The following is a 27,847-nucleotide window of genomic DNA, read 5'->3' on the forward strand; positions in this document are numbered from 1 at the left end:
GACAATGGCAGGCCCTCTCTCTGAGTCCTAGTGAGGGCAATCTGATACTCTACCCATGGATAGTTCCACACTGAGCCATCAGGTGGGCTGGGGATCCACAGCCAGGTCCTTGAGCATAGAGTACATGGCGGTCTGACACCTGTTTGTTGGGAAGGTCCTCAAGTTAGGGATGTACACAGGGGCCTCTGGTCTTTTCTTCCTCTGCAGGAACTGGAGAGGCTGGAGGTGGAGAGGGTGGAGATGATCCGACAACATCTGTGCCAGTACACACAGCTGCGGCATGAGACAGACATGTTCAACCAAAGCGTGAGTTCCCTGCCTTCACACTAAGGCTAGCAGGACAGACATGGCACGATTGCCTCAGAGGTCCTCGTGATCCATTCCTAGCAGGTTCTCCTGGGGGATACAACCAAGGACAAACAAAACAAAACAAAAGCTGTAATTGGTTTTGTTTTGTTTGGTTTGGCTTTAGATTGAATATGGCTAGGCCTTAAACATGTGATCTTCCTGCCTCAGTTTCCCCACTGCTGGGATTGCGGTTATGTGCTGCCTTCTGCTCTATAATGGTCAAAATAACCAAAGACACTTGTATCTCATATTAATTTGCTTTAGAAAAGAAACCAAATACACAACTCCTAAAACAACGATGGGTGCCTGGGGTAGTTCTATTTGCCCAGGGTAGACCAGTAGGGGAAGAGATCATCTTTAGGATAGCCTGGTCTCTTCTCCGGGCCTGGAGTCTGCAGACTAACTCTACTTCTCATAACACTCTGCATATTCTCACCCTCAAACCACCTCCATGGGGCCCTGGAACCTTCTAGAAAGGCCGGTCTGATGTGGCTCCCCAAGTGCAGCAGCATGGGACATGGGAGGCATCTCAGTTCAGCTGCCACCCCTGATAGTGACCATCCCCTTCCTCTATGTCCCCTTGCAGACAGTCGAGCCTGTGGACCAACTGCTGCGAAAAGTGGACCCAGCCAAAGACAGAGAGCTATGGGTTAGAGAGCACAAAACAGGCAACATTCGCCCGGTGGACATGGAGATCTAGAAGCGTCTGTGTAGTCCTGGGGGTCCTACTGAGGAGAGGGGCTGGGGGTCCCACGGAGAAGAGGTGTAGCTGCCCTATTACCTGCTGACCTGTCCACTGAGAAGGAGGAAAAGAGCCGGTGATTCCAGAAGGAGGGCCCAGCCAGGGACTCCCCAACATTCCCAGGCCACAGAGATGGACCCATAGCCCTGAATCCATCTCGAAGACCGACCCTCCAACTCCCATGCTGTGCTTATCACTCTAAAACCAAACAGACGCTGGAACCCTGGGGTCCCTGCTGAGTTCCACAGAGGTAGGGGTGGCCATCACACACCTGTGCCCCAGGTGTCCAAGGCCTATCCTCTAGCTGGCATCCCATCCCCAGGGTTAGGGAAGAGGAAGAGAGGGGGCATCTCTGTCTCCAAACAATGTCAGGGTCAGAATTAAGGATAGGAGGCACAGTGCAGTTCACAGTCCGCACCCACAACCTTTTTTCAGCCCTCCCTACTTTCCCCCATTGCATTCTGGGAGCCCACACCTTTTTTTTTTTTTTTCTTTTTCTCATCTCTTCCATGGGGCAGAGGGTATCTTCCCAACCCAACTCTGGCGAGGTCAGGATGGAACTACCTCAGTCGGCACAATTTAGACCATGGCTCCCATCAGCTTCAGATCAGGCATCCGGCTGTCAAGCCTACCACGGAAGTCCCAATCTACACTTCCCTCAGCCCCTTTCTGAAGAAGGGGGCTGCCCACCTCACCGTGACACCCCTTCTCAGGCTCAATAGAGGATAGTTTCCAAAGTCCTCAGGCAGCTGTGTGCATGTTCAAAGGCTTTGGGGGGTGGAGTCTCAGAAAGTCTTGCCTGCCGCATGAGCCCTGCCCGTCAACGCTGTGACAGCCTTTGGCCAGCACTCTCTCATGCAGACCACAGGTCATGTGGGGCAGCAGTCAGTCAGGCTTGGTGGTTCTGTAATGGGTCTGGCTGTGAGTACACATGATGTGGTAGGAACTGCTGTCCCCCATACTGGCACTGGGCAGTAGTGCAGACTCTTGGATCTGTGGTTTGTTGCCACCCAGGAGAAGAAGGAACTTTGGGAAGTCACACAGTGAGCAGCAGGGCAGATTCTGCTTGGAACTTGTGCTGGAGGCAGGGGTGGGGGTTGGGGTCGGGGTGTTTCCTCATCTTTCCCGCAGATGACTCTGTATTTGTCATGTCTGTCTCCCCAAAGTACAGAATCCTCTGACCACAGTTCAACTTCTTTGAGTCTTAGATGCTAACAGTTTACTGATCTCAGACCTTTTGGCAGCTCGTCCACAGAACCACCTCTCATGTTAGGCAGACGCCTAATGCACTAATGCAAACTAAGCATTGTCACCTTCTTTACCGGAACATCTCAGCCACAAAGGCCACCATGAGGACATTTCACCAACTTGTGCTCAGCATTCTGGGGCTCAACATGGAACATGACACCAGCTACAAAAGCAAAAAACAAAAAACAAAAACAAAAACAAAAAACAATTGGGTGCTAGTGGTGATTTGCTTTGTGGCATAGCAACCTACATTTGTGACTGATGGTCAAATTCCAAGTCTTGGTCATACACCGGGATTTGGGATACCACAGTGTGGCTGGTGACTCTGCCTCCATCCGAAGAGATGTCACTTCCTCAAGCATAATCAGCCCAGTTGGCTGATGCGAGGCAGTTCAGTTAGAGTCTATCCCCTTCTCATTGTGACCTCATCTTCTTTTTGATCTAGCCACAGATACCTTTTGTTCCTTCTCCCCTCTTCCTTCCATTGTTTGTTCACGAAGCATTTTGTCATAGGCCAGCAATGGGTAGTTCCCTCACCTGAAGACAGGCCACACGCAGCTCTGTCATGCAAAGAAGCCCTCGGGCCGGTTTCATTCATGTGGACTCGCCTCTTCCTGGCATAGTCTTGGCTGTCCCTCTCGGGTACTCAGCCCATTTGAATTCTCAGAGGTACTAACGCATGCTGGTTTATCTGCACCAGTTTGTTCACACACTCATTTTTTCCCCCCCATGAACGCTTAGGGCTGGCTACTGAGGGCCAGAACTAGTCTTATGTCTAAGAGGGCACCCTCAGCCCGTTCCACCCACAGGGAGACAGGTGGGTTTAGACCCTTCTGGGCAGAAGGACATTGCACTTTCCACCCCACCCACTGCGCCTCTTGAAGTATTAACTGTGCTAGGAGATCCCGGCCCAGCAGCGAGATTTGAGCCTCCTCTCAGCTTATATGCAGCGTCAGTTTGAGAAATGGCTTTGATAGGTTTTCAGTATGATTCCTCATGCTGTAACCAGGAAGCATCAGAACACGGAGGAAGAGGGTGCCAGGAAGCGACACCCGAAACTATAAGCAGTGTAGAGCCGAGTGTCCAGCCCCCGGCACAGCACTCTATGAATGTAATCAAGAAGATGATGAGGTCCGAGAACCTGAAAGTCCACAGAGATATCGAGTGTTAAAGATGCTTTGGGGGCCCTTGGTCTATGTGCAGAGCTGGGTACCCAACCAAGAGTAACATGTGTCTAGGCCAGAGCTCTGCCACTTTAGCTACGCACAGCTCTGTTATCTTGCTTTCATGAATGTGTCAGTGCATAAATTCTGAGAGGATTTGCCTGGGTCTATTCAGAGTGGATGAGCATCCATCGTCCAGGCTGAGAGCAGCACAGCCTTTTCTCCCTGCCGCCCCCCTGCCCCCACCCCCACCCCCCCCACCCACCCCCCCATCCCCCGCCTAGGAGTGCCAATGCACTTCACTTAAGCTTTGTCTACAAAACCCTGATTTAAGAAAAAAAAATCTCTAATATGAATGATGTTCAAGGGGGGAGGGGGAAGGTAGTTGTCATGGCAACCACCAGGAAGAGATACTTGTTTCCTTTCATTATTTTCTAGCACTTTGGAACAGTTCCACTGTGCACACACCGTTTGAAGGATGTGGATGCCAGCCCCGGGGCTGCCTCTGCTATGGGGGCCGCCTTTCCACCTCCACACAAGACCCCGTGGCCTCAGGAGGATTTCTGCAATGGTTGGTTAATAGCTGAAACAAAGTATCCAAATTCGTGGCAGGGGTTTGTGTGTTTCCCCTCTGTGAAATCCAGCCAGTTAGCAGCATAGTGAATGGGTGCGCGAGTCTTGGCTAAGCCAAAGGGCCCCTTCCTGGAAATACAAGCCATACAATTCAAAAAGAGTCAAAAGATCTTGGCTTGTTTGGGGGTTTGCTCCTAGCTGTGAGTAGCCTTGACAAGGAGAAGTTATACAGGAGTCTAAAGGCCTGCTGTTACTAAGAAAGGCACTTTATAGATACAAAGAAGGGGACAGGTCAGCTGCCTGATGGCCTAGCCTGGAGACCCTCTCATCCCCATGACAAAAAAAATATATATATATATATATCTCCACCTCCCTTTTCAAGGTAATTGAGGTGTGATTAAAATATAGTAACAATTACCCTTTCAAGGAGTGTGTTTCTCTGAACCTTAACACCTGTGATCCTGTCAACCACAAGGAAGACTGGCACACCTTCGGCTCAGTTGCCCTTTCCCAGTTCAATGTTCTGTCCCTATAGTTTTACCCTTTACTGCAAAGACAGGTAAATGGAGTCACACTGGTACAACCTTCTGGGTCAGCCATGACGTCATATGTGTCAGTAGAGAGTCTCTTTCGCTGCTGAGTAATATTCTATCATAGGGCTGGATCCCAGGACTTCCTTAGTTTTAAAATGTGGTGGGTTTTTTTAATGCCCCAGAAATTATCGCGCCAGAACTCCAGTTTGTTTGTGTAACTACTTCCTACCCACTGCTTCCTGTGTTCCCAGGGCTCCTTCCCCAGACACCAGCTGTGCCCTTGACAGGTTCCTACTGCATTCGCCTTTGTTGTTGATTCTAATTTTGGGGTCATTGCAGAAAGCAGGGAGGGGCAGCACAGTATATCTCAGTGCCAGACGAGCCTTTCCCCCAGGGAACTGTCACCTCAGTCCTCAGGGGTCTGTCGTTTATTGAACATTGATGCTTGGGTACAGCTTGACCCTTCCCTGACTCTGTTGTGCCATCTGCCATTTGAGGGTGCTTGTTCTAGAAAGCCTCTGAGACCTTCAGCTCTTGTGTTCTCCCCACCCGACCCCCCATTTCCCTATTTGTCCTGTATACACGTGGCCGTGTGTAACCTGGACTCATCTGCACAGCTGTGGCCAGAAATCCTCAAGATGGGCACTTTACTAGGTAGACCCAAATGGAACTAAATCGTGTCATAAGCTGGAAGTTACTTAGTTCCTCTCAGAACCCCCAAAGAAACTATAAATCAGTACCAGTACTTTCTGTTTCCCAGGATCCAGGGCCAGCTGATCAAGTCCTTGTGGTGGACTTTGACTTGCCAGCTAGGCATACCAAGACTAGCTTGAGCCTACACCCTACTAGGTAGTGGCAGAGATAGGACCAAGCCCAGCTCAGGCTGGGCCAGGCCAGGCTGTGGGTGGGGCCCCATGCGGCCTACTCCTCTGAGCTGTATTGGTCAAGTACTGCTAAATGGATCCTAGAAAGCACTCATGAAGTTCCAAGTAGACTGGGGCAGTCCTAGATTCAGGTGAGGGCCAGAGCTGAGGAGCTCTCGGGGGACTAAACTATGCAGGCTTGGGTTGGGGGAGTAGGGGTTGCCTTTAGACTCTTCCTGGGTGATATGAGGGATGTGAGCCCTTTGTGTTTTGAAGAGATTTTCCAATAGGACCGCAATGGTAGAGGATGAAGGGCCAGAGCCACAGTGTGACACTGGGGCAGGAAGGAAGAACTGACACGGGCTGTGGCCTGCCCTCGAGTCCATCCTGCATCGTAAGGTCATACCTTGTCCCTCCCGGCAGCTTCCTCAACAGACAGGTTCTTGGACCCAGGTACCAACAAACATTCCAAGGGACACCAGCCAACCCAGGTGAGGGCCCCACTCTGTATGTTTTCCCCTTCCCTGGGGAAAGAGATGTCAGAGGCGTCCCCTTGCAACCTGAGCGCATCAGCAAACCCCATGAAAGTGGAATTTTCTAACAAAATAAACTTGCTTGTTTGGTCTGTTTTCTGTAACTTTTGCTAAATACTTTATACATTTTTAATGTTGAAAAGCAGTGTCTCCTGCCAGCATTCCTCACCCGGGATGAATCTGTTTATTCCACGCTGTATATCTTTCCATGCTCTGGCTGCCTAGACCAGTAAATAAAATGGATGTAACGTAAGTTGTAAGTAACATTGTCCAAACCCTGATCCCAGTGGAGGCTGTATGCCTCCCCTACCCCATAATAGCATTTGTGTGCATTAATTCTGAAGAATTAAATGTTTAAATTAGAGGTTAACTTTTGAAGGTGTTTGCTATGTATAATTGCCCCTACACAGTTATAAAGTGTTTTTCAGGAAATTCAGTGCCATCCCTTTTTTTTTCCCCTCCTTCAGTTAAATGTACACTTGAGATGCTTAGATTCATCCCACAAAAATAAAATAAAATAAAATAAAATAAAATAAACTCAAAAGAGTCGATGGGTCCCACGGGGACCCTCTTTCCTAGAAGGCCACATAGTTTTCTTCTTACAGACCGTCTCGGCATGCCTCTTGGCCTCTAGACACCAGTGATGGTTTCAGTCCTGGTGACGTAGCAGAAGGGACAAAGGACACTTAGACACGGATGCCCAGATGGACCCAATGCTACTGGTCCCAGCCTTGTGCATCCCAGCCCCTGACTTCCTGCTTCCCGTCTGCCTTTGGAGTTGCTGCTGTTGCCTCTTAAGTCACTCATCCATTCACGTATTTACCCAACAACTACTGTGTATGTCGTGTCTGAGCACCAGGAATACAGCAGTTAGCAGAACCAACAGCTCTGCCGTCATGTTTTCGGGATAACAGGACCAGATAGAAAAATCCCAGAGAGTGGCCACAGAACATCAAGTGTGGAGGGACCAGGATAGCAAGGCTGGGTGTATACCAGGGAGATTGGACTGGCCCTGGGGAAAAGGTCTCAACTGATTAGACGCAGGCAGACAGGGGCAGGGGGGAGGGGGGCGGGTGCTGACAAGTCTCAGCAACTTGATATCTCTTTCCCCAGTCTAGACCAAGAGGAAGCCATGCTAAATGTTTGAGGCCTGTGTGGCAGGAGCAGAGGAGAAAGATGGGAGGGTCCACTCAGGGAAATGGTGGCAGGATGGGGCAGGGAGGGTCTACAGGGAGGCACTAGCTGTTTGTAAACATTCGATGTTCACTGAGGGAATGCAGGCCTCTTCACTGTGAGTGCCAACATTGATGCTGGTGTTTACCTCAGGCAGATTTGGTAGGTTAGTCAGGACTTGGTTGTTCTTTGGAGGGAGAGCCAAAGTCTTGGACGTGGAGTGTGACAGGAAGTGAAGTCGTGAGTTGACTGAGAATCTGGGTCCAAGAAGGAGGGACAGGCAGCTTCTTTCCACAGTGGGGCGGGGGCGCTGTACTCAGGCTGAATCCACACCGCTTCCATCCCCTTGTCCTCTGCCAATATAGACTGTTTGAAGCCATGACTCCAGGCCAGGGGGTGCCAAGGGTCACATTCTATTGTCCCTTGCTCAGAGCAGGGGCCATGGAGGAATGCGGTGAGGGCGTGGGTCTGAGCCCGTAAATAGCTGAGGCTTGCTTGAGGATGGGATGGCAGAGAGCACATGCTGCTTGGTCCAGGCAAGGACAAGAGGAGTGACACACATGGCCTTCTCCCCTGCAGTGACAGCCATCGGTCTTTCCTTGGGGCACCGGGCAGGGTTATTGGCCCAACTCAGACTTAACAAATCAATTCACTATACATTGTCCCATCAGACTTGTTTGGCTGAGGAGCATGCCTGCTCTCTCTGATAGAAGATGTTTATGCAGGTTTTCAAACAAACCTCGAGGTCATGACCCCCTCGTTCTCAGCAGCGTCAACACAGCTGCCTGTGGTCCTTCCTGGGATTCCCTCCACCAGGGCACAGCAACCTGAAGAAGAGAGACTGGGCCCAGCTGCAGCCCACCTGCTTCCTCCTGGACAGAAAAGCCAAGGTCTCTCTCAGACACCCCACCCCATCTAAAGCCACTGTCAGCTCTTCCGTTGCCATGGCAGCCTCAGATCCTCACCTGTGGAAATGGAGAGTCTGGCCTCTACAGTCAGCCTCTTTGAGAGCAAAAGAGCAAGCAGAGAGTAGAGTGGAGAGAGCCAGTGAAATAGAAAAGGAGAGGAGAGGAGGGAAGGAGGGAGGGAGGGAGGAAGGGTGGGTGGGGATGTAGTATTCAGAGTCCAGAACTGGCAAGCCTGGGTTCTGTTTCCAACTTGGTGATTCAGGAGCAGTATAAGCCAAGACTGGAAACAGGTCTTTGCAGTGACTATTTCCTACTTGTGACACGGTGGCCTTGTCTCATATGGCAGCTTATAGCAACACCTGACACCCTGAAGGTGCTTTAAAATAGATATGTCATTAGTGTGTGCATGTGTGGAAGTCAGAAGACAGCGGACTCTTCTTCCTGTGTGTGGGTTTTGTGGCCCAAACTCTTTGTCAGGCATGCAGGACCAATGCCTTTATAGCGATCTATGTCTGGTTCCCCTGGAGACACTTCTAACCAGCTCTCAGAAAGAACTCAGAGCAAGGGCTGGAGGCAGCTGGCCTCGCTTGCCTGGCTTCCATCAGCGAGGTGTTAGGCTGCACAGCTATTCCATAGTTGCACGTGCTCACGGTGCTGTGCCTGGAGTGAGTGGGTGAGTGGCTTTTCAGTGTGCATGGCCCATTTGCTTGGGAGCAAATGCTTGCTGCAAGGACAGTGAGAGGCCAAGGGAGAAGGCAGCACTCTTACTAAGAAATATAAGAAATAGTGTTCTCTCCTAAGCTGTGGGAGAGAGAACTTACACACACACACACACACACACACACACACACACACACACACACACACCATAAATAAAAGAATGTTTTAAGAATTATTTTTATTGCTTGGGGTGTCCTTCAGTTAAAGAACAATTGCTGTACAAGCATAAGTTAAATCATCAGAATCCACGCAGAAAACCAGGTGCAGCTGTGCACGAGGCTGTAACCCCAGTGTTGTGAGTGGACAGAGACAGGAGGGTCACTGGGCTTGCTAGACACCAGCCTAGCTCCAGGTTCAGTAAAATACCTCTCTGGAGGAGCAAGACCTAGTGTCAGGGCATCGGCCTCTTCCCCTGACCTCCATGTGCATACATAGGCTCAAATATGCACACATATGTGCTCAGGCACTGCACAGGTACATCACAGCCACCCATCTCACACACACACACACACACACACACAAAACAAAATTCCTTAGGATATGATTTTAGCATTTCTTTTGAAGAGTTTAAAGACCTTGCAACATTAATCTGACCCTGAAGAGGAAAATCCAACTCCAACTCAGGCTCACCTGTGATCCCAAAGGGTGTGGGGCTTTAACCCTCCTGCAAGGAGAAGTCACTGTGCAGTGGTCAACAGCTGGATGCCGCGCAGTGCAGTTGGCTCTGACAATGTGACCCCGGGGACAGCATCAGACCCCACATGTCGAGGGCCCCATCCCCAAGATGACCCTTACTTCACAACCATCCAGGCCCCCAAAATAAAACAAGATCCTCTGAAATAAACATCTCACCAGCCTCTATCCCATAGGGTAAGCAGTGCACTGGCTACTTTCATGTCAACTTGACACAAGCTAGAGTCATCATCAGAGAGCGAGGAGCCTCAGCTGAGAAAATGTCTTCATAAGATCAGGCTGTAAGCAAGCATCTAGGGTATAGTCTTATTTTGGTGAGTGATATGGAAGGGTCCAGCTCACTGTAGTTCATATTTCTGCCATCCCTGAGCAGGTACCAACTCCTCCTGAGTTCCATAAGAAAGCAGGCTGAGCAAGCCATAGGGAGCAAGCCAGTGAGCAGCAGTCCTCCATGGCCTCTGCATTAGGTTCATACCCTGCTTGAGTTCCTGTCCTGACTTCCTCCAAAGGTGCAGAGTGAAGGTGAAATAAGCCCTTTCGCCTCCAAGAAGCTTTTTGGCCATCGTGTTCCATCGCAGCAATAGCAGCCCTGACTGAGACAAGCAGAGAATTCCTTGCACCCATCCCAAACCAGAAAGGCAGGAAAAGATGGGATTGTATATTCAGTTTCTGGGAGGATGAACGTGGGAAAGAGAAATCCTGGTTTGCAAGGTCAGTGCTGTGCAGAGGGTCGGGTACAAGGAAAGCATCTTAAGGTGGGGATGGGTTTTGCTTTCTCAAACCTACTGTGCCCACAACAGTGTTCTAGTCTCTAAGGAAATAGCAAGAGGTGGTGGAGGGGCACCCATGAATTGTGCACAAGCACAACAACAAGAAAATGCATGTAAATACGACAGCTCCCTCGACTATATTCAAATGGCACGTTCATCTGCATTCTTTGCTGGTGTGACAGGCCACTCTGCCCTTTGCCGCCTACCTGCCTGGTCTGCTTGCTTTACTCAGTTGGCCTGCTTACTCGTCCTAGGCGCTTTGTTTTACCCTTGTCACTTAGGAACAACAGTGTTTGACTTACAGCGGCGCCGGGTCTCGATGACCTCATCGTAAGTTGAACACACTGGAAGCAAAAATGTACACCGTTCACCCAAACCAACCTTACCTCTATAACACAGCCCTTGCTCAGAACACTCAGGCTGGACTCCCCTGCAGTTGTATGAGGCACGTTTTGGTACCGTGCTAAAGTCAAAGCACTTAAACTGAGGTAAAACGAAAACACTTAAGTGAGTCTGGTGGTGTGTGTGTGTGTGTGTGTGTGTGTGTGTGTGTGTGTGTGTGTGTGTGTGTGTGATCGCGCCCGTGTAAGTGTGTTCAGCACCTCCTCCGGGCGGTTTGAGCTATTTTGTCACTATTCTGACAATGGGGGTAGGAATGCAATCTTTCCCCTTTCTGGGACTTCCGTTCTGTCAGACAGTTCGGGGGTTTACCGATGGAGGTGGGGGAGGGGGCCCTCCCTCATAGTGGTGGATGAAAGGCTTTGCTGAAAAGGTGCCCTCTAGGCCCAAATGTGGCTGAGGGAAAAGAATAGAAACGCATCCCTTGCACAGAGAGGTTAAAGACACGCTCTAGGTTAAGTGACACGCTCGAAACCCTAAACCCCTAACCACTCCATTATAAGATCCCATGTCAGATGGGGAAGATGAGCAGGGACAAATGTGGCTCTTCCAGGGATCGAGTGCGAGAGGGTCTTTGGTTCAATGGTCCCAAACTATCCTTTTATTCTCAGCAGGCACAGAGGAGGTTTTAATCTCGGGAGGGTTCTGTGCCCCTCCTCCCTCCAAAGACTGGGAGGAACTAGCTGCAAATCCCCCATAATCCATCAGCACCCGGGTCTCCACCCCACAGCAGCACACAGCCTCGGCAGCCAGGTGACCGCACTCATCCCTGCTGCCCCCCACGGCACCCACTCTTCCTCACCATGGGGAACAGCAAGAGCGGGGCCCTGTCCAAGGAAATCCTGGAGGAGCTTCAACTCAACACCAAGTTCACGGAGGAGGAGCTGAGCGCCTGGTACCAGTCCTTCTTGAAGGAGTGCCCGAGCGGCCGCATCACGCGGCAGGAGTTCGAAAGCATCTACTCCAAGTTCTTCCCCGACTCTGACCCCAAGGCCTATGCGCAGCACGTGTTCCGCAGCTTCGATGCCAACAGCGATGGGACGCTGGACTTCAAGGAGTACGTGATCGCTCTGCACATGACCACAGCGGGCAAGCCCACGCAGAAGCTCGAATGGGCCTTCTCGCTCTACGACGTGGATGGCAATGGGACCATCAGCAAGAACGAAGTGTTGGAGATTGTCATGGTCAGTGTGTCTCTGTCCCTGCTGCCTGTGTGGGGTGGGGAGGAGGCCAAGGGATGACGGCCACAGATGCTGTTGTAGCCCAGTGGAGTGCGGGCTGGGACAGAGGCCAGGACAGGGGGCAGGGAAGGGCCTCCGATGTAATGAGAGGAATAGATGGTAAGTACCTCCCTACTGTGTCATCTGCTTCCCAAAGAACAACCCAGGCGTTGCCTAATAAGTATAGTTTTAAATTTCCCCCCTTTTCCTTCCTCCTTACTTCACCCCCCTACCCCTCCCTCCTGCGTCCTTTGCTGCCTTCCTGCCTTCCTTCCTTCCTTCCTTTCTTCCTCTCCCTTGCTCTTTTCCTCCCTTCTGGTTTCCCTCCCTCTTTCTTCCTTTTTTTTTTTTTTTTTTTTTTTTTTGAGACAGGGTTTCTCTGTGTAGCCTTGACTGTCCTGGACTCGCTTTGTAGACCAGGCTGGCCTCGAACTCACAGCGATCTGCCTGCCTCTGCCTCCTGAGTGCTGGGATTAAAGGCGTGCGCCACCACGCCCGGCTCCCTCTTTCTTCCTTATTCCTCCTTCCTTCCTCCCCCCTCCTATCTTCCTCTCTTCCTTTCCTTCTTTCCTCTCTCACACATTTTCCCTTTTTTAAAAAATTAAAGTCTTAAATTTTTTTTCAGCAACACACATTCAGATCCCACAACAGTAAAGTTAAAGCACATTCGTTTCCATTAAAAAGCAGAAAGAGACCACAGTAGGGGCACGGATTCTAGATGCTGGTCTTGAGTGGTTTCTTTTCCTAGTCCTGGCATGGTGGACCCCTAGGCAGGGCTCCTCAAGCCTCTCACCACAGTGGACGACTTTTTCAGCTGGAGTGCTGTCTCTTCTCCCTCTGTCTACAATTTGTTCTGAGTACCTTTGGTGTCTCAAAATGGGTTTTTAAAAAAATCTCATATATAAGCAGATGCAAAAAAAGTTGCAAAATACTATAAAAGAATGTTTATAACTTATGTACTGTTAGTACATTGCTACAAGCCTTCCCAGCGTTTTGTCTGCTTTAAGGCAATTCTGGAATCCTAACATTTTAACCAGTGATTTTTTTTTCCCCCATGTGATTTTCCTGTTACTCTTTCATCATGAGTATTTTCTATATTATCACAAGTTCCTCAAAAGCATTCTCCCCTCCACCCCCCCGGGATTCCCCCCGGTATAGCTCAGGCTGTCCTCAAGTTCTCAGCCTTCTTGCCTCAGTCTCCACAGAGCTGGGGTTGCAGGTGTGAGCCACCATAGCCAGGTTAAAAATATTTATAAGAGCCACTTAAAATTCTATACTATGGTATGTCATAAGGCTGCCCAAGCATTTCTGTAACTTAAGACATTAGAGAACTCCAATTTCCCCCCATATTATGTTACTTAGAGGTCTCTCTTTGGCTGTCTTCTGATTCCTCCTGAACCTGTCACTTGCTATATTGTTCAAATTCCATTCCTGTTAGGAGGAACAATATTCTTCATATTTTATCTAATGTTGGTGCATTTATAGTCATGTTTTTACTTGCAGGATTCTTCTCCCTTATTAGGACAAACCATAAACATAATAGCAAAGCCTGTAGCTAGGGGCAGACTAGGCCATCCCTAGAATGGAGGCCGACAAGTGGCAGTCTCACATCTGTGGGGCAAAGCCTGCGGAACAACCTCCCCTGGGTTAGTTTGGAGGTCCCTGGATGACACAGGATGGGGACCAATTCAAAGCCACCTAAAGAGTGCTAGGTTGTTGCTCTTCTAAAAGGGGGGGGGTGGGGAGGAAGGGGGCAGGGAGAGGAGGTGGGGAGGCGAGCTGAGGCTGTGCAAGGCCTTGTTAGTCACCAGGTCATAAGGTCATTGTGAGAGCATCGGTCTGGAAGTCAGATTTGGTGAGTTCTCCCACCAGCCCTGACATCAAATCATTATATGACTGTGGGAAATATGTATGACCTCCTTGGGTCCAGGGTGAGGCTTTGATAACTTCTATGGCCTTTCCCAGAACCCTCCAGACCACCAACCAGCCCTCTGTTGGAAGAGAGGTAGAACAGACAGACAGACAGACAGTCACTGCCAGTGTTTAGCCATCATGCCTAGACGTGGTGTCAGTTGATCAGGAGAGAAGAATTCTGGGAGTCATCTGTGCTTCAGTTCACTTAGGGGGATGTGTGTGCTGTCTATTATATAAAGGCACTGCCTTGAACTATCAGGGTTAATGTCCTTCTTGCTCTAGCACTAGTGGGCAAGAGCACTTCTTATGGCAGTTGGCCTTCCTGATTTCACAGACATTACTTTTGTAATGTCCTTGAGTCTCCAGGGAGCCGGGAGCCTTGGTCAGAGACAGCAGTCTCCCAGGTCCTCATGTCAATGTATCTACCTACACCCTGAGCCTGCCTAACACCCAAGGGCCTACAGCCTTGAGTGTCCTTGCTGAGCCTAGCTGGACCTGGAGGTACCAAGCCAGCAGAATACTAGAAAGCTTGTTATTAGAAGGATGAGTAGGCGCCACCTTGAACACCTCTCTGATCTCACAGGTCAGGATCACTTCCTTCTAGCTTTGGCCTTGATTTGAGCAGGGATCCATGAGCCCAAGGCTCAGCCTTTCTCTGGATTCCTCCCCGAGCCGAGGGGTACCTGAGGGGCTTCCTGTGTCCTGAGCAGACCTCTGCCAGTCTTACCCACGTCTCCCTTCCCCCTCACCCCCCCCCCAGCCTAGTCTGTGCTCTTCAGAAATGAGATAAGCAAATCCAGGTATAATGCAAGAATACAGGTTCTAGAACCAAGCTGCCTGTGTCAGAGTCTCTGATGCTGAGGGTGACTTTGAACAAGTTAGATGTTTCTGAGTTTGTTTGTTCTCTGTAAAACAGGACCAATACTTCCTGCTCTGTAAGTTTGTCTTGAGAATTAAGCTTTTTTTTTTTTTTTTTAATGCTTAGAAAAGTGATGCAAATGTCCAATAGATTTTGGTCTTCATGGTCATAAGCCATCAGTGAGATACCTCACAGACCCGGAGGAGTTGGAGTCCATCAAGCCTGTGGGAGGCAGGGTCTGTACTAGTGGCTCCAAACTCAAACCTCAGGACTGCTGTGGATTATCAGAGAACTTCTATTTCTTTCTTTCTTTTTTTTTTTCCCTAAACAAACCTGTACTGACTATTCAGAAATTTCAAATTTTACATGAAAATGCAAATTTTCTTCCACATTCACTGTCCCTTACCAAGGTTTCAAAGGTGGTGATGATGCCCGTGCCCCGCCCTCAGAAGTTCCAATTCAGTAGAATGTATCGGGCTCTGGTAGGCACCTGGAGTGCAACCTTATCGCCTCAGAGGGCACCTGATCCTCCAGGCGGTTTGGCCATCAAGGGAAGAGAAACCATTTTGAGAAGACCCAATAATGACCAAGGGGCTTCCTTTTCTACACATCCACTCTGACACTCACCTCTTGTCTTGGCGTTTAAGATGGGAGCACTCGCTGTGTGCTGAAGTCCAAACCTGGTCTTCAGCCTAGAGCTTCACCACAGCCCCATCTGACAAGAGGTGCAGACAAGGCAGGCATTTTCAAAAGGAGCTCTCCCCACAGATGTGAGGGGACAGCACCTCACTGTGGTTCCGAGCTCCACTTCCCTGGTGACTAATGAAGTTAGTCACCTTTTCACATACCTGTTGGCCATTCCTATCTTTTTAATTTTACTGTCTTTTTGAAGAAATGTCTTTCCAGTTCCCTTGTCTGTTTTTAATTCAGTTGTTTAAGTTTTGCTTGCGTTTGAGTGTGGTTGGTTCATTGTGGTTTTTTGTTTGTTTGTTTGTTTGTTTGGATATAGTCTCACTACATAGTCCTGGCTGGCCTGGAACTTCCCTGTATAGTCCAGGCTGCCCCTTCCTTCTAAGTGCTGGGATTAAACATGTGCGTCATCACACTCAGGATCATGTATTGTTTTAGCATTGGGTTGTAAGTGTTCTTTATATCTGTTATATACTAATCCCTTATTAAATTGATCCTTATCAAAGGCATGTAAATATTTCTCCCATCCCAAGGTTATCTTATTTTGCTCACTCCTTTGCTGTGTAGAAGCTTCTTAAGTTTTAACATAATCCCAATAGCTCAAAAAATCATTATCACAACTGATGTCATGAAGCTTAGCTCCCTCTAGGAATTAAAATTAAGTCTTTAACCCATCTCTGGTAGATTTTTGTGTATGGTGTGAAACACAGATTTCTTAGGAGGACCACTGAGCCCTTACTGCTCCCTGTGACGAGGTCTTTCCCTCCATCTGCTACAGGCTATCTTCAAAATGATTAAGCCTGAGGATATGAAGCACCTTCCAGATGATGAAAACACCCCAGAAAAGAGGGCCGAGAAGATCTGGACATTCTTTGGAAAGAAAGATGATGGTGAATTCTTTGTCCTTGTTACTTCTGATCTTACAGCCTCTGCTGTTTCCTGGAGACCCCAGCAGGATTTCCTCTTCTGAGTCACAGGGCCCAGGCAGGACTTGGGGACTCTTCTCGTAGTCCTTTGGACCACACTTTGTCCAAGCTATCTTCAAAGGTCAGGAGTGGGGGTTGACCAGATGTACCAGGAAGGGCTATGTCTACTAGTGATGCCTTTGATAGGGGGTATCAGCAAACCCCTATTCCTCACATAACTCACTCACTGCATGGAGATTGGGGGTGGGACAGAAGAAAAACAGTATGTATCCCAGGGTGGCAGGAAACTAGTGATCCTTCCGCCTCAGCTTCATGAGTATTGGGGTATCAGTTTTGGCAGGCTCATTGGTCATGTGTACACAATAGCAAGTTTAGGGGGATGCAACCTTTTCTTTCTTCAGGCTGCTTGCTTTCCAGAATGCTCCCTGCACAGGAGGAACAAGAGAAAATGGTACCTCACCCAGCAGATACCTCACAAACAACTAGGAAATTAGTTTGGGTGACCCAAAAACTCCACCAATAAGGGATTCGATTCAGTTACACTGCTAGGCATTCTCTGGGAGAACAGCCTGTGCTGGGCCTCTCGGTGTCCCTGCTCTGCTTCATGGCTGGCTGGAAGCAGCCTCTGGGGCTTGGAAAAGGATGGATTCCAGAACATGGCAGCCGGAAGTATACACACACACACACACAGAGAGAGAAAGAGAGAGAGAGAGAGAGAGAGAGAGAGAGAGAGAGAGAGAGAGAGAGAGAGAGAGAGAGACGCAGACACAGAGACACAGATACAGAAAGAATAGACAGACTGACTTGGTGCCAGACAGGGTCTACAGACTCCTAGCCACACAGGGCTAGGATAATGAACTTGAGGGTGATGAACATAGCCCCACTGGGAGACAAGAACTGGTAAACAACCCTGGTGAGTTCTTGCATTTTTCCCTGTGGAAATATGGAGTTTATTGGTACCATGTCATATAATTTTCTTTTATTTATTTATTTTTTAAAGGAATGTCAGCACCTGAGCTGTTTAAAACCCAAAGTGCCTCAGGACATACAATACAGCATGCTCAGGCACATGTGAATGGCTAGTGCTAGCCCATCGTATGTTCTTTGTGGCTAGTGCTAGCCCATCGTGTGTTCTGTGTAGTATGCTCTCCTCAGGCCTAAATAAAGAAGCAAATCCTCAGAAGGATTCAAAACAAAGATGGAGAAGATCTGCCCCTACTCCTCAGTCAGATGATGACATCAGAGGAGGTCCTGGTGCAGGCAGCAGGGCAAGGCAAGCAGGCTCTCAGAGTGCAGGATTCCTAGAGGCGCTCATTCTCAAGTGCCATCGGTGTCCCTACATCCCCTTGAAAGTGAATACGTCCTTCAGTGTTATGCCTAAGCGCCACCTTGTCCCGCCCTACATCCAGCCCTATTGGCACTTGTCCCCTGAACACTTTGCTTGCATGGGTTCTGGCTGTGTACGACGGCTTCCTGTGGGACTTCACTTTTGAACTCCTCCATTCCCTCTGTGCCCAGCCGTGTGTCAGGGTCCCTCTGCTACTTTTTGCTAATCTGAAAACTGTTCCACAGTGGAGGGAGGTATCAGAAGGCTGGCTGTTACTCCTGCTAGGCCGTCCATGCATGTGTGCTGGCATGTGTCTATGGTTCATCTGAAGACAGCACCGTCATGGCAGCAGGCTCTGGTGCTGGGACTTTTAAGCTTGGAGTGAGGCTGGTGAGACAGTTAGAACCTTGAAATCCAAATTTCACCACCCAGGCTTAGGCACAGAAGCACTAGGGAGGTCCAAAGGCCATGAATATAAGCCAATGGAAATCAAATCAACTCTGGGGTACTGTGTGCTGAGGATCATGAGACTGACCATGAACAAAAAGGGTGCATCTCATCTTAGACTTCTTTCTACATAGAAATGTCTTCCCACAGACCCACTTTGTCTCACTGTCTATACTCCACTCTCTGCGATGTTTGTAACCCCAAGAACAGCAGCATGAAGGATACAGAGGAAGGCTACAGTGGCATGCATTTGGCTGGACTGAATATGCATGCACACACACACACACACACACACACACACACACACACACACACACACACCTGGCTTGCTGGAGGCAGAGGCTCTCTCCTTCCATCCTCACCCCAAATGAGGTAGAACAGACTGAGAGATGAGGAACTGCAGGCAGAGGAGGATATGCCACCTGGTGTCACCAGGTTACCTGGGTGCTATGAACACAGAGACTTTCCTGCAAGCCAGGCTTACCACTGTCCCCTGACCTCTCACCCCTCATTCCCTTGGGGACAGTTCCTACTTCTGCAATGAGACTGTGAGCCTGCCCCCCAGAACCTCAGGCTAGGGAGGTATCTGTAATTTCTAAAGCATACAAAAACAAGTATTTGTAATCATCGATGCTTTCAGTGTGTAATGACAAGGAAGGCAAGAGTGCTGTCCAAGCAGGAGGCGTGGAGTATACGCGTGGGTCCTGGCAGACATCTACAATGCCAGTCTTTGGCTGTCTTGATATGATTTGAGGGGGGTTGAGGTCTTGAGGAAAGGCATAGTATCTGGGAGAATAGCATGGGTCCCTAGGAGTACTGAGTACCCAGTACTTGCACACAGTTTTCCTGGGTATGGAGGTTGGGTATCACCCTTTGCAGCTTGAGATAGCCATTCCTGACTGATGCTTCTCCTCCACTACACAGATAAACTCACGGAGGAGGAATTCATCGAGGGGACCCTGGCCAATAAGGAAATTCTGCGACTGATCCAGTTTGAACCTCAAAAAGTGAAGGAGAAGATAAAAGAAAAGAAATAGTGATGGGAACCGCTCAGCTCTCCCTCACGGCCCCCACACCCACATAAACACCCGCAGCGCAAGCACACACACACACACACACACACACACACACACACACAAACACACACACACACCCTGAGTCTGGAGAGGTAGAGAAACACAACCTCTCCCTGCCAACTGAAGGTCTTAGCAGGACCCAGTCCCTGCTCCCTTTCGTCCACTGCGTCTGTCTGTCCCTTCACACCCTACCTGTCCCTGCCCAGGTAGCCCTGTGATAATCCCAGGCTTAGGTCATAGGAGTCCCAAATGTCAGCCCTGCTTAAGCTCCTTTGGGGATTGCTGGGTAAGCAGGTTCCAATAAATGCAAAAGGACTGGGCCACAGCTGGCTGGTCATTCTCAACCCCAAAGAAGAGGTGCTCCCTGATGCTCCAGGGTCTGCCGCGATTGCAGCTCTAGGCTGGCTAGGGTGCTGAAGAGGATACACGTGACCCCATTCATGCTTTCCTGGGAGCTAAAGGCCCAGGGGGCACATGGTGGTTCATGTTTCTTTTGGTTTGGTTTTTGGAGACAAAGTCTCACACCGGAGCCAAAGCTGATCTCAAACTCAGGACAATCTACCTGCTTAAACCTTCCCGGAGCTAGCATTACAAGCATGAGCCTCTCCACCAGGCTGATGGAGCTTGATGCCAGGACTAAGGTTACCATGGTGACGTGCACAGCACTAAGGGAATACGTAACACAAGAGGGGCTGGCTTGTCAGGAACGGTCAAGGAAGATATTTCCAAACGAAGTGATGCACTCAGGCCCACTCACAGCCGACTGGAGCAGGAGGTGGGTGGAAGGCAGAAAGCTTCTGTCTCTCGGTGAAAGGAAAAGTATCAGCTTAGGATCCCCAAGACCAGGCTCTCGGCACAAAGGAGATGTACTTGTCCCAGAGAGACGGAGGGCAGGAGATAGAGGTTTTCAGCAAGACAGAGGGAATGGGGGAGAAGGGCAAGGCCTGCTAGAGCCACGCTTGCCACGCTCAAGCTGGCCAGAGTCTCTTCAGACAGGGTGACTGACACAGCCATAGAAGCAGAAAGGGGCACCTCTGCTTCTACAGAACTGTGATCCTGAACGGGCCTCTGCAGCCTTGCCACTGTGTCAACAGACCTGGGAGAGGTCTGTCTTTATAAGTAAGCTCCTAGCAGGGTGGATATAATCCACAGGCAAGACAGGGGACCAAGAGGTGACAATGGTGTCCAAGGTTCAGGAGAGGCAGAGGGACGAAAGGACAGCTGCAGGGGTTAGCATCGTATGAGTGGCAGCACGTGAGAATCTAGAGGGACAAGGGTGGCACTAGCTTTGTGGCTGGCTAAATAGCGGGGCCATCTGCTGAGACTGAAACCCCTAAGGGTGGCACTGATTTCGGGGGATGAACAGGAGCCCTGTCTGTAAGGTGAGTGGTGAAGAATGAGATCTAAGTGCCCCCCACACCCAGGGACCTCATCTTGGAGACAAGGAAATGGAAGTCATAAAGCCATAGGATCAGCTTGCCCAAGGTCATCCAGCTGATAAGCACAGGCTAGACCAACGACATGTACCAGTACGCATGGCTTTCTTATAGGGCCAGGGCAGGGAAGGCTTACGAATGCCTCAAGTGGCTTCCCTAAGACCACAGGATACATTGTGTAGAAGGTCTATTGGTTCTCCAGCTTCCAAGATGAGGTCAAGGAAATTATATGGATACTCTGACCCATCACCAACCTGTACACAACCTCCTGAGACTGGAATGTCTCCCTTTGTGAGTGCCCCAGGTGATCCTTCCCAGCTCCGACGACTTAGCCACAGCGCTGCCACAATCAGCAGTGTCTCCCAAAAGATCAAGACAGTGAGCGCTTGGGTGCTCTCTGTATTTTAGGGATGGAGGCATTGCCACATCTACAGCATCGACGAGGACACTGAAGTCAGAGAGTGACAGGAGGACAGGACTTATAGTGGAGCCTCTCTGAGGACAGCAGGGTGCTCCCATAAGCTTGGGTGCTGGACATCATGACAGAATCGTGACTCCTGGGATTGTTCATCATCTGTGGTAGAAGAGAGGCACACAGCACCACTGCCTGAGCAATTCAGGGACACGGGAGTTATTGGGCAGAACTACCTGTTCAAGATGTTTCTCTGGTATAGAAATCATGGGCCACCTGGGAGGCAGTACAGGGAGGGAAAGGGGGCATTTAGTCTAGCCCATGGTGATTTAGGGACTCCCTACAGGCCTCTTTCTATCCCTCCATTGATTAAGTCTTCTGATGGACTATGAGACTAGGGGCTTCTTATTTCTATCTGAGGTCTGACTATTGCTGTCACTTGGGTCCAAAAACCAGGCTGCCTAATCATAGAGACTGCATGGCTCTCATAGATTCACCAGTAAGTCCCTTAGTGCCTGGTGCCATTACTTCCCCCCAGGTATCAGATTTCACACTACAGACATGGTTATAGGGATGCTGGTGTGCTGCAAATTCTTCTGTAAGAAGGTCTGTTAGAATGACTCCATGGTGAAAATGACATTCGTTATGAGAAACAGCTCTTCTAGAAGGGTCTATAGATTTGCTTCCAACATTAGGCTTAGATACTATGCATAAAGCCCGGGGGTGATGGACACCAAGCTCTTCCCACTTTTGGCTCCTGTGACTGATGCTTCTATAGATGGAAGTAGATACTGGGTTCCTGTTTCCAAACTTGGAAGTAGATGCTTGCGTTCCTGCTTCCAGACTTGGGGTAGTCAGTCAATCAGAATATCTACAACTATGTCAAGCCATGCCTGAACTCCTGTTTCTAAACACTGGGTGTTCAATCAGAATATGTCAAATCAGACTCATCATTGGTCTATTTAAAAATTTTCATTCGGGAAGTGGTAGCACATAGTTATAATCCCAGCCCTCAGGAGACTGAGGTCAGAAGGATTGTAAAGTCAAGGCCACCATGACTGTAATACTGAATTTCAGGTCAACATTGGCTATGGGAAGATTATGATTCCAAGAAAAATTTACATGAGGGGGGAGATGTGGCAATGTTTGGAGATGGAACCCAGAGGTACAGCCTTTGCTTGATCATGTACAAGGTCAAGTTTCATCACCCAGTGCCAGGAGGATTGTGAGCATCAGGCTAGACTGATAAGCAACAAACAAACTAAGTGACTTAAGGGCTGGTTTGGGAAAATGGAGATACTCGCCTTCCCCTTTTGGCATCTGACCTCTGCTTCTGGCTCTTCCAAAAAATGGACCACACCTTCCCCCCCTCACCCCCCCCACCCCATACCCCTGACGACTTCTGTTCAGAAACAGTGCAGGACACTCCCCAGGCAGGCAGGAGATTTCCAGCTCCATGAGAAACAAAGAACGGACAGCATAAAAAGCAACTTAAATAATTCGTTTTAGTCAGTAGCACAGCGAGAGGAAGTGGTGTGGTGTGGGAGGATGGCCCTGTTTGCAAAGGGAGGCGGGGAGAAGATGTTTACAAATGCTTTGGGGAAATGGGTGTCCCTATTCCTGGTAAGACCTCAGATAGCTTGCTTTAGGCAGCACCTGAAGCTGCTCAGAGGCACTCTAACCCTCCCAACCAGTATGTCTGGAGCCACTTTTCCACACCAGCCCTGGCCTGGACACATGCCAAGAAAGCAAGGTGTCCCCATTGGAGCTGCTTGTCCAATGACAGAGCAAGGACATGTGCAGAAAAAAAAAAAGGGGGAGGATGTGTATTTTAGTATAAATTCCAAAAATGTAGATACCCCAAACCCTCGCCTCATTATGCACTTACTTAATGTCTTTGCTTCTGTTCTCGCCTGGCTGGGGACAGCATAAAATGTAAAAAGACACAAAAAAGCTCCATAATCAGGATAAATAATGTTTTAATACAGTTGCTCAACACCAAAATTACTGATAAAAGGAACACACTATCAGGATAGTAGACAGGGTGGTAGTTAGAACCTATGCTGGCACCTTGGGGTTCATCTGCTGCCCATGCACCGCTGCCCCGGTACCAGCAAACTTTATCCTTACACATGGGCTATGGACTATAGTTAGTGGGCTTGGTTATTATTATTACTATTTTTGTTTTGTTTTGTTTGGTTTTGTTTTTGAGATAGGGTTTCTCTGTGTAACCTTGGATGTCCTGGACTCACTTTGCAGACCAGGCTGGCCTTGAACTCACAGCAATCTGCCTGCCTCTGCCTTGATTATTCTCTTAATATTGCACTAAGTTACAGTTTTATTTTATTACTGAGACTTTCAAAGGTGACTGACACCACCTTAGGAGGCTCACCCTTGTCCTAGCCTTACTTTCAAGCCTCCTTATTAAAGAGAACAGCCAGGTAAGACACGATGTACAATTAGACTCAACTTCCAGGTAAAGCCTATAATGGTATAAGCTTATACAAGGAGATCATCCACAGACATCAACCAAGGTTCACATATAATGGAATACATGGGGTTTTCATTTGCTAAGCCTGGCACAGCCCTGCTTGAGAAGTATCAAGGCAGCACCACAGAAACATGCCCCACCATGGACACATACCCACCCAGGCAACATACCCAACCATGAACACATCCACCTTGCCCACTGAAAATCAGCATTCCTCGCCATCTATACAATGTTTCCACAAACAGCTCCTCTCTCTGTCATCCTGCACCCTCCTGTCTGTGGCTTGTGTAACTGAGGCTGGCCATGGCTGATTTCCCATTGGCATGAAGGTCCAATAAGCCTGGCAGATGTAGAGCCATGGGCTTCTCATGCCACCCCCAGCAAGCCCACACTCAGCCAGTCCTATCCCTCACCTGGGATTTCAGCACCTATGTAGGATAAAGAGTCTTTGTCCGTAGGAAGCCTGGCTATCAAAGGATCAGTGGTGAACCAAGTATGGAAAGGCATCTCTAGCCCTAAGGATGTAGAACAAACGGACTGATAGAAGCTGAGTTCAGGAGCACAGGTGGAACCAGGAAGAAGAGGACAGGACCAGTGACAACATTCCAAAGGCTCCCAACATCTGAGGCCAAAGAAAGAGCCATGTGGCAGTGGGTCTTCACTGTCAGCTTGCCCGGATTTGAAATCACCTAGAGGATACACCTTTCATTGTGCCTTAGGACCAGAGAGGCTTAACCAAGGAGGAAAGACCACCCTGAATGTGAGCAACGCCATCCCACCAGCTGAGTGCAGCGGAAGCAGAGAACAGAGCGCCAGCCCCCATCTTTCTCTGCCACCTGACTTCTTGGTTCGCCCCAGCCTGATGTACAAACGGGCCACCTCCCCCAGCAGACCATAGATTCTGATCCCAAGGAACAACTCCCAGAAGATTCTGTCTCAATGATGCTGGTCTCTTATTAAGTGGATTTGTCAGACCTAGCTGACTAGAAACCTACAGATTCAATTAAAAAAAAAAAAAGTTCAAACAACCCAGAGTCTTTGCATCCCCTTTGAAAAGCCACAAGCCCTCAGCACTCTAACTATCCAGCTCTCACAATAAAACCCACTACGCTTTGAACACTCAGCAGCTTTTCCAGCCTCAAGTTCCAAACATTTCTACAATCCTTCCCCAAAACAACATGGTCAGGCTTGTCACAGCAGTAGCCCACTCTCCAGTACCAACTGCTGTCCTAGTTTGCTTTATTTTGCCATGATAAACATCATGACAACAACAATAACAACAACTTGGGGAGGACAGGGTTAATCTGGTGTACACTTTCACATTACATCCTAATCACTGGGTCAAGTCCAGTCAGGATATGAACTCAAGCAGGAACAGAGGCAGAAACCATAGAGGGGTACTGCTTCCTGGCTTGTTCATCATGGCTCATTCAGTCTGCTGTCTTATACAACTGGGGTCCCCCTGCCCAAGGGATGGCACCGCCCACAGTGGGCTGGGCCCTTCCACACCAATCATTGATCAGGAAAACGCTCCTACAGAGCATTTTGTACCTATGGGACAATATGATGGAGGAAAGCCCTCTGTTAAGATGCTCTCTTCCCCGATGTATTTGGGTTTGTGTCAAGTTGAAAAAAAAAAAAAAAAAAACCAACAAGCTACGTTGACTAAAACAGCAACCAGCCACCTCATGATCCTACAGCCCCACTGAGCCCCTTCTCGCCAAGATGATGGACTGCGCTCTCAAACCCTGAGCCCACACATCATCTCCTCCCTTAAACTGCTCCTTGCTATGTATTGGGCCACAGCAATGAGGACAGAAACTAACACACACACAGTGCTGTGACAGCCAAACGTCTGTCCATCCATCCCAAGCAGGGCTGAGATATGGAGAAAGGGAGATGAGATGTGACAGGAGAGGAAGAGACAAGAAGCAGGGAGGAGCGGGGTCTGCGGGACAACATGGCGTCACACCTGTCCAAGGAGAGCGGTATGTCCCAGGTGAGCAGCAAATGCTCCCTCCATCATGCCCAGGTTTTGCCAAAGACGAACCTTCCAGAATTTCCTCAAGTGCTTGCCAAACACTTCCAATTCTCGCTCATCATCTCAGACTTGCTCTCTCAGAATGTTGGCCACGATTCCCCAGAACTCCATGCTTTAAAGCTTCCTGTGGGGTTCCAGCGCACCCTATACCCATCCTTGGAAGGAGGCTGCGTACCCTGCGTACCGTGAGGGGGGAAGGAAAAACTAGCTGGACCCCATTTAATAAATGACTTCTCTTCATGGGCGAGCGCCACGCACTTGGATCTAGGGAAAGGCCCCCAGGGACCAGTGGATATTTTGGGAAGTACGCCTGGCAGGGGGGCCAGTAGGGTGTCGAGGGCAGGAGGAACCATGAACATTACACAGACTCGTTTATAGAAAGCTTGAGGAGCCAGGAGAGCCTTCACCACAAAGTGCAGACAGTGAATAGGAGGATGACCCCGGGCTCAACCACAGCCCTCCTAGGAGTCGCAGTTGCAGAGCTGGGGTGATGGACACTGCCTTAGATCTCACTCTCTTCCAGAATCTCCTCCATAGTATTGGCCAGGGTGAAGTCTCCCTCACTGCTCTCAGACAGGCTGCTTCCCCGGGGCCAAGCTCCATGGCCCCGGTGGGGCCGTACCCCCAGATCCCCCAGGGTCCCAGAGGCCGAGCTGCACGCTGAGGACTGCAGCTTCCGGAGTGTCTCAGCACCATCTCCCTCCGACAGCTTCTTGGAACATTTCCCCAGGAACCGGAAGTTCTTCCCCAGGACACAGGCTCTGCAGCCCCAGTGGCGAGCTAGTAAGAAACGGCCCCAGTACTTGCACAGCTCCGCCTTCACCTGCCAGGTGAGACAAAGGTGGGGTAACCATCTTGGCATCATCTTGGACTCGTCCAATCAGCAGGTATTTATTGAGCGAGCGCTTACTGGGGGCTGCCTTGGGGAAATTTACCTTGTTGGTGATGGGGGCAGAACTGAGACAAAGCGAGACAGAGGAGTGCATCAGGGGGCAGAAGCAGTAGGACAGCAGCGTGGTAAGGGCTGTTAAATGAGAGTTTTGATGGGAGACTGGAAGCTTGAGATGCAGTGCTCAGGATGGGACTTTGCATAGTGGTGTTTTAGCTGCAACCTGCCTGACAGATAGAGAGCTCCCTTGTGGAGACACTGAAACAGCAGCAAGCACAGCAGAAAGCCCCTGTAGAGAGGATGGAAAGGGCTGGAAACTGACTACTGAAAACACCATCCTGGCCTCTGCCTCTGGCCCTTTAAGCCTTTTCCTGGGTGCTACACTTTGGATAGGCTCTTGCACTGAAGGTGTTAGTCTCCAGCCCTTGGCCCTATTGGGGGGTGGTAGGACCTTTAAGATGTGAAGCCTACTGGAAGGAAGTTAGGTCACTCGGAGAGGATATTGGAATGTGAGCGCGCTCTCTCTCTTTCTCGCCTCTCTCTCTCTCTCTCTCTCTCTCTCTCTCTCTCTCTCTCTCTCTCTCTCTCTCTCTCTCTCTTTCTCCTATTATTCTTTTCTTCCATCCCTCATTTTTGAGGCAAGATGGTCAGGCAACCAACCATTGACTGAAACCTTTGGACCAAATGAGCTTAATAAACCTTTTTCATTCTTTGTACATTGATTATCTTGAGTGTTTGTTACAGTAACAGAAAACTGACTAGCACACAGAGGAAACAGAATGCGATAAAAAAAAAATTTTTTTTTTTAATTGAAAAGCATAGCTCCCAGGTGCTCAGTGTTTCTTTTTGTGCTGAGCATGCCCAGGGTATCATTGTGAACAGGGTCACCTGTTATTCACACTTTACAGATGAGAAAATTGACTAACCCACAAAGATTCTAAGTGGTCAGTCAATGTTTGGGTGCAGATTTTTAGACCCTAAAGTCCACGTTCTTATCTTCCATCCCATTTTAACCCTACCATGTCTCCCACAGACCAAGGGTTGGGTTCTGAGATTCTCACACCATTCTTGATATCTTTTTTTTCCATGAGTCTAATCTGCCTCCTATTCTCTCTAACGGATGCCCATAACAAATATTTGTCCCAATACATGCCAGTGACAATCACACAAATGGATACTCCTAGGGAACATAGAACTGCAGCTTCCTCCTCACTAGAAGCTGGGATGGCAGCATAGAAAACATACCTCTCCATTGGCAAAGCCATACTGCAAGGCCACCAGAAACCCCTGGAACAAAAGGAAAACATAGTGTGAACGCCTACTTGGTAGAAGATGTGTTGAGGGTCCCCGGGGAAGAGGTATTCCAATGTGGTGCTTACACAGAGCAGGGTTAGTCAAGCTGGTTGGTGTCTCTTCTTACCTTGACACCCACTATCCACATAGGCAGCTTCCT

The 27,847-nt window shown here is 49.3% G+C and overlaps 3 protein-coding genes across 9 annotated transcripts in view; 2 read left to right on the forward strand and 1 right to left on the reverse strand.

Annotated features, from left to right (window-relative positions):
* Gas7 (growth arrest specific 7) overlaps positions 1-1,286 on the forward strand; it is a 218,733-nt gene extending 217,447 nt beyond the window's left edge. For 4 of the 7 annotated variants that reach the window (XM_051168031.1, XM_051168029.1, XM_051168028.1 and 1 more), the window contains exon 13: positions 208-372. In XM_051168031.1, the coding sequence (XP_051023988.1) occupies positions 208-330 (123 nt within the window). In that variant the 3' untranslated portion in view covers positions 331-372. Of the gene's footprint in view, positions 1-207; positions 505-934 lie in introns of those variants that run through there. The other 3 variants (XM_051168033.1, XM_051168027.1, XM_051168032.1) reach the window with 3 other exon arrangements.
* A 9,945-nt stretch (positions 1,287-11,231) lies between these two features.
* Positions 11,232-19,992, forward strand: Rcvrn (recoverin). The gene is made up of 3 exons (XM_051167635.1): positions 11,232-11,850; positions 16,128-16,239; positions 18,974-19,992. Exons 1-3 carry the CDS (start codon positions 11,470-11,472, stop codon positions 19,084-19,086), a joined length of 606 nt encoding a protein of 201 aa, XP_051023592.1. The 5' UTR covers positions 11,232-11,469; the 3' UTR covers positions 19,087-19,992.
* A 5,959-nt stretch (positions 19,993-25,951) lies between these two features.
* The window catches only part of Glp2r (glucagon like peptide 2 receptor), a 48,725-nt gene continuing 46,829 nt past the window's right edge, over positions 25,952-27,847 (reverse strand). The window contains exons 12-13 of the mRNA XM_051168067.1: positions 27,640-27,681; positions 25,952-26,328 (exon numbers count right to left, since the gene is read on the reverse strand). Coding sequence (XP_051024024.1) covers positions 26,008-26,328; positions 27,640-27,681 — 363 coding nt within the window. The 3' untranslated portion in view covers positions 25,952-26,007. The remainder of the gene's footprint in view (positions 26,329-27,639; positions 27,682-27,847) is intronic.

Source organism: Acomys russatus, chromosome 25 (assembly GCF_903995435.1).
Source record: "Acomys russatus chromosome 25, mAcoRus1.1, whole genome shotgun sequence".
NCBI lineage: Eukaryota > Metazoa > Chordata > Mammalia > Rodentia > Muridae > Acomys > Acomys russatus.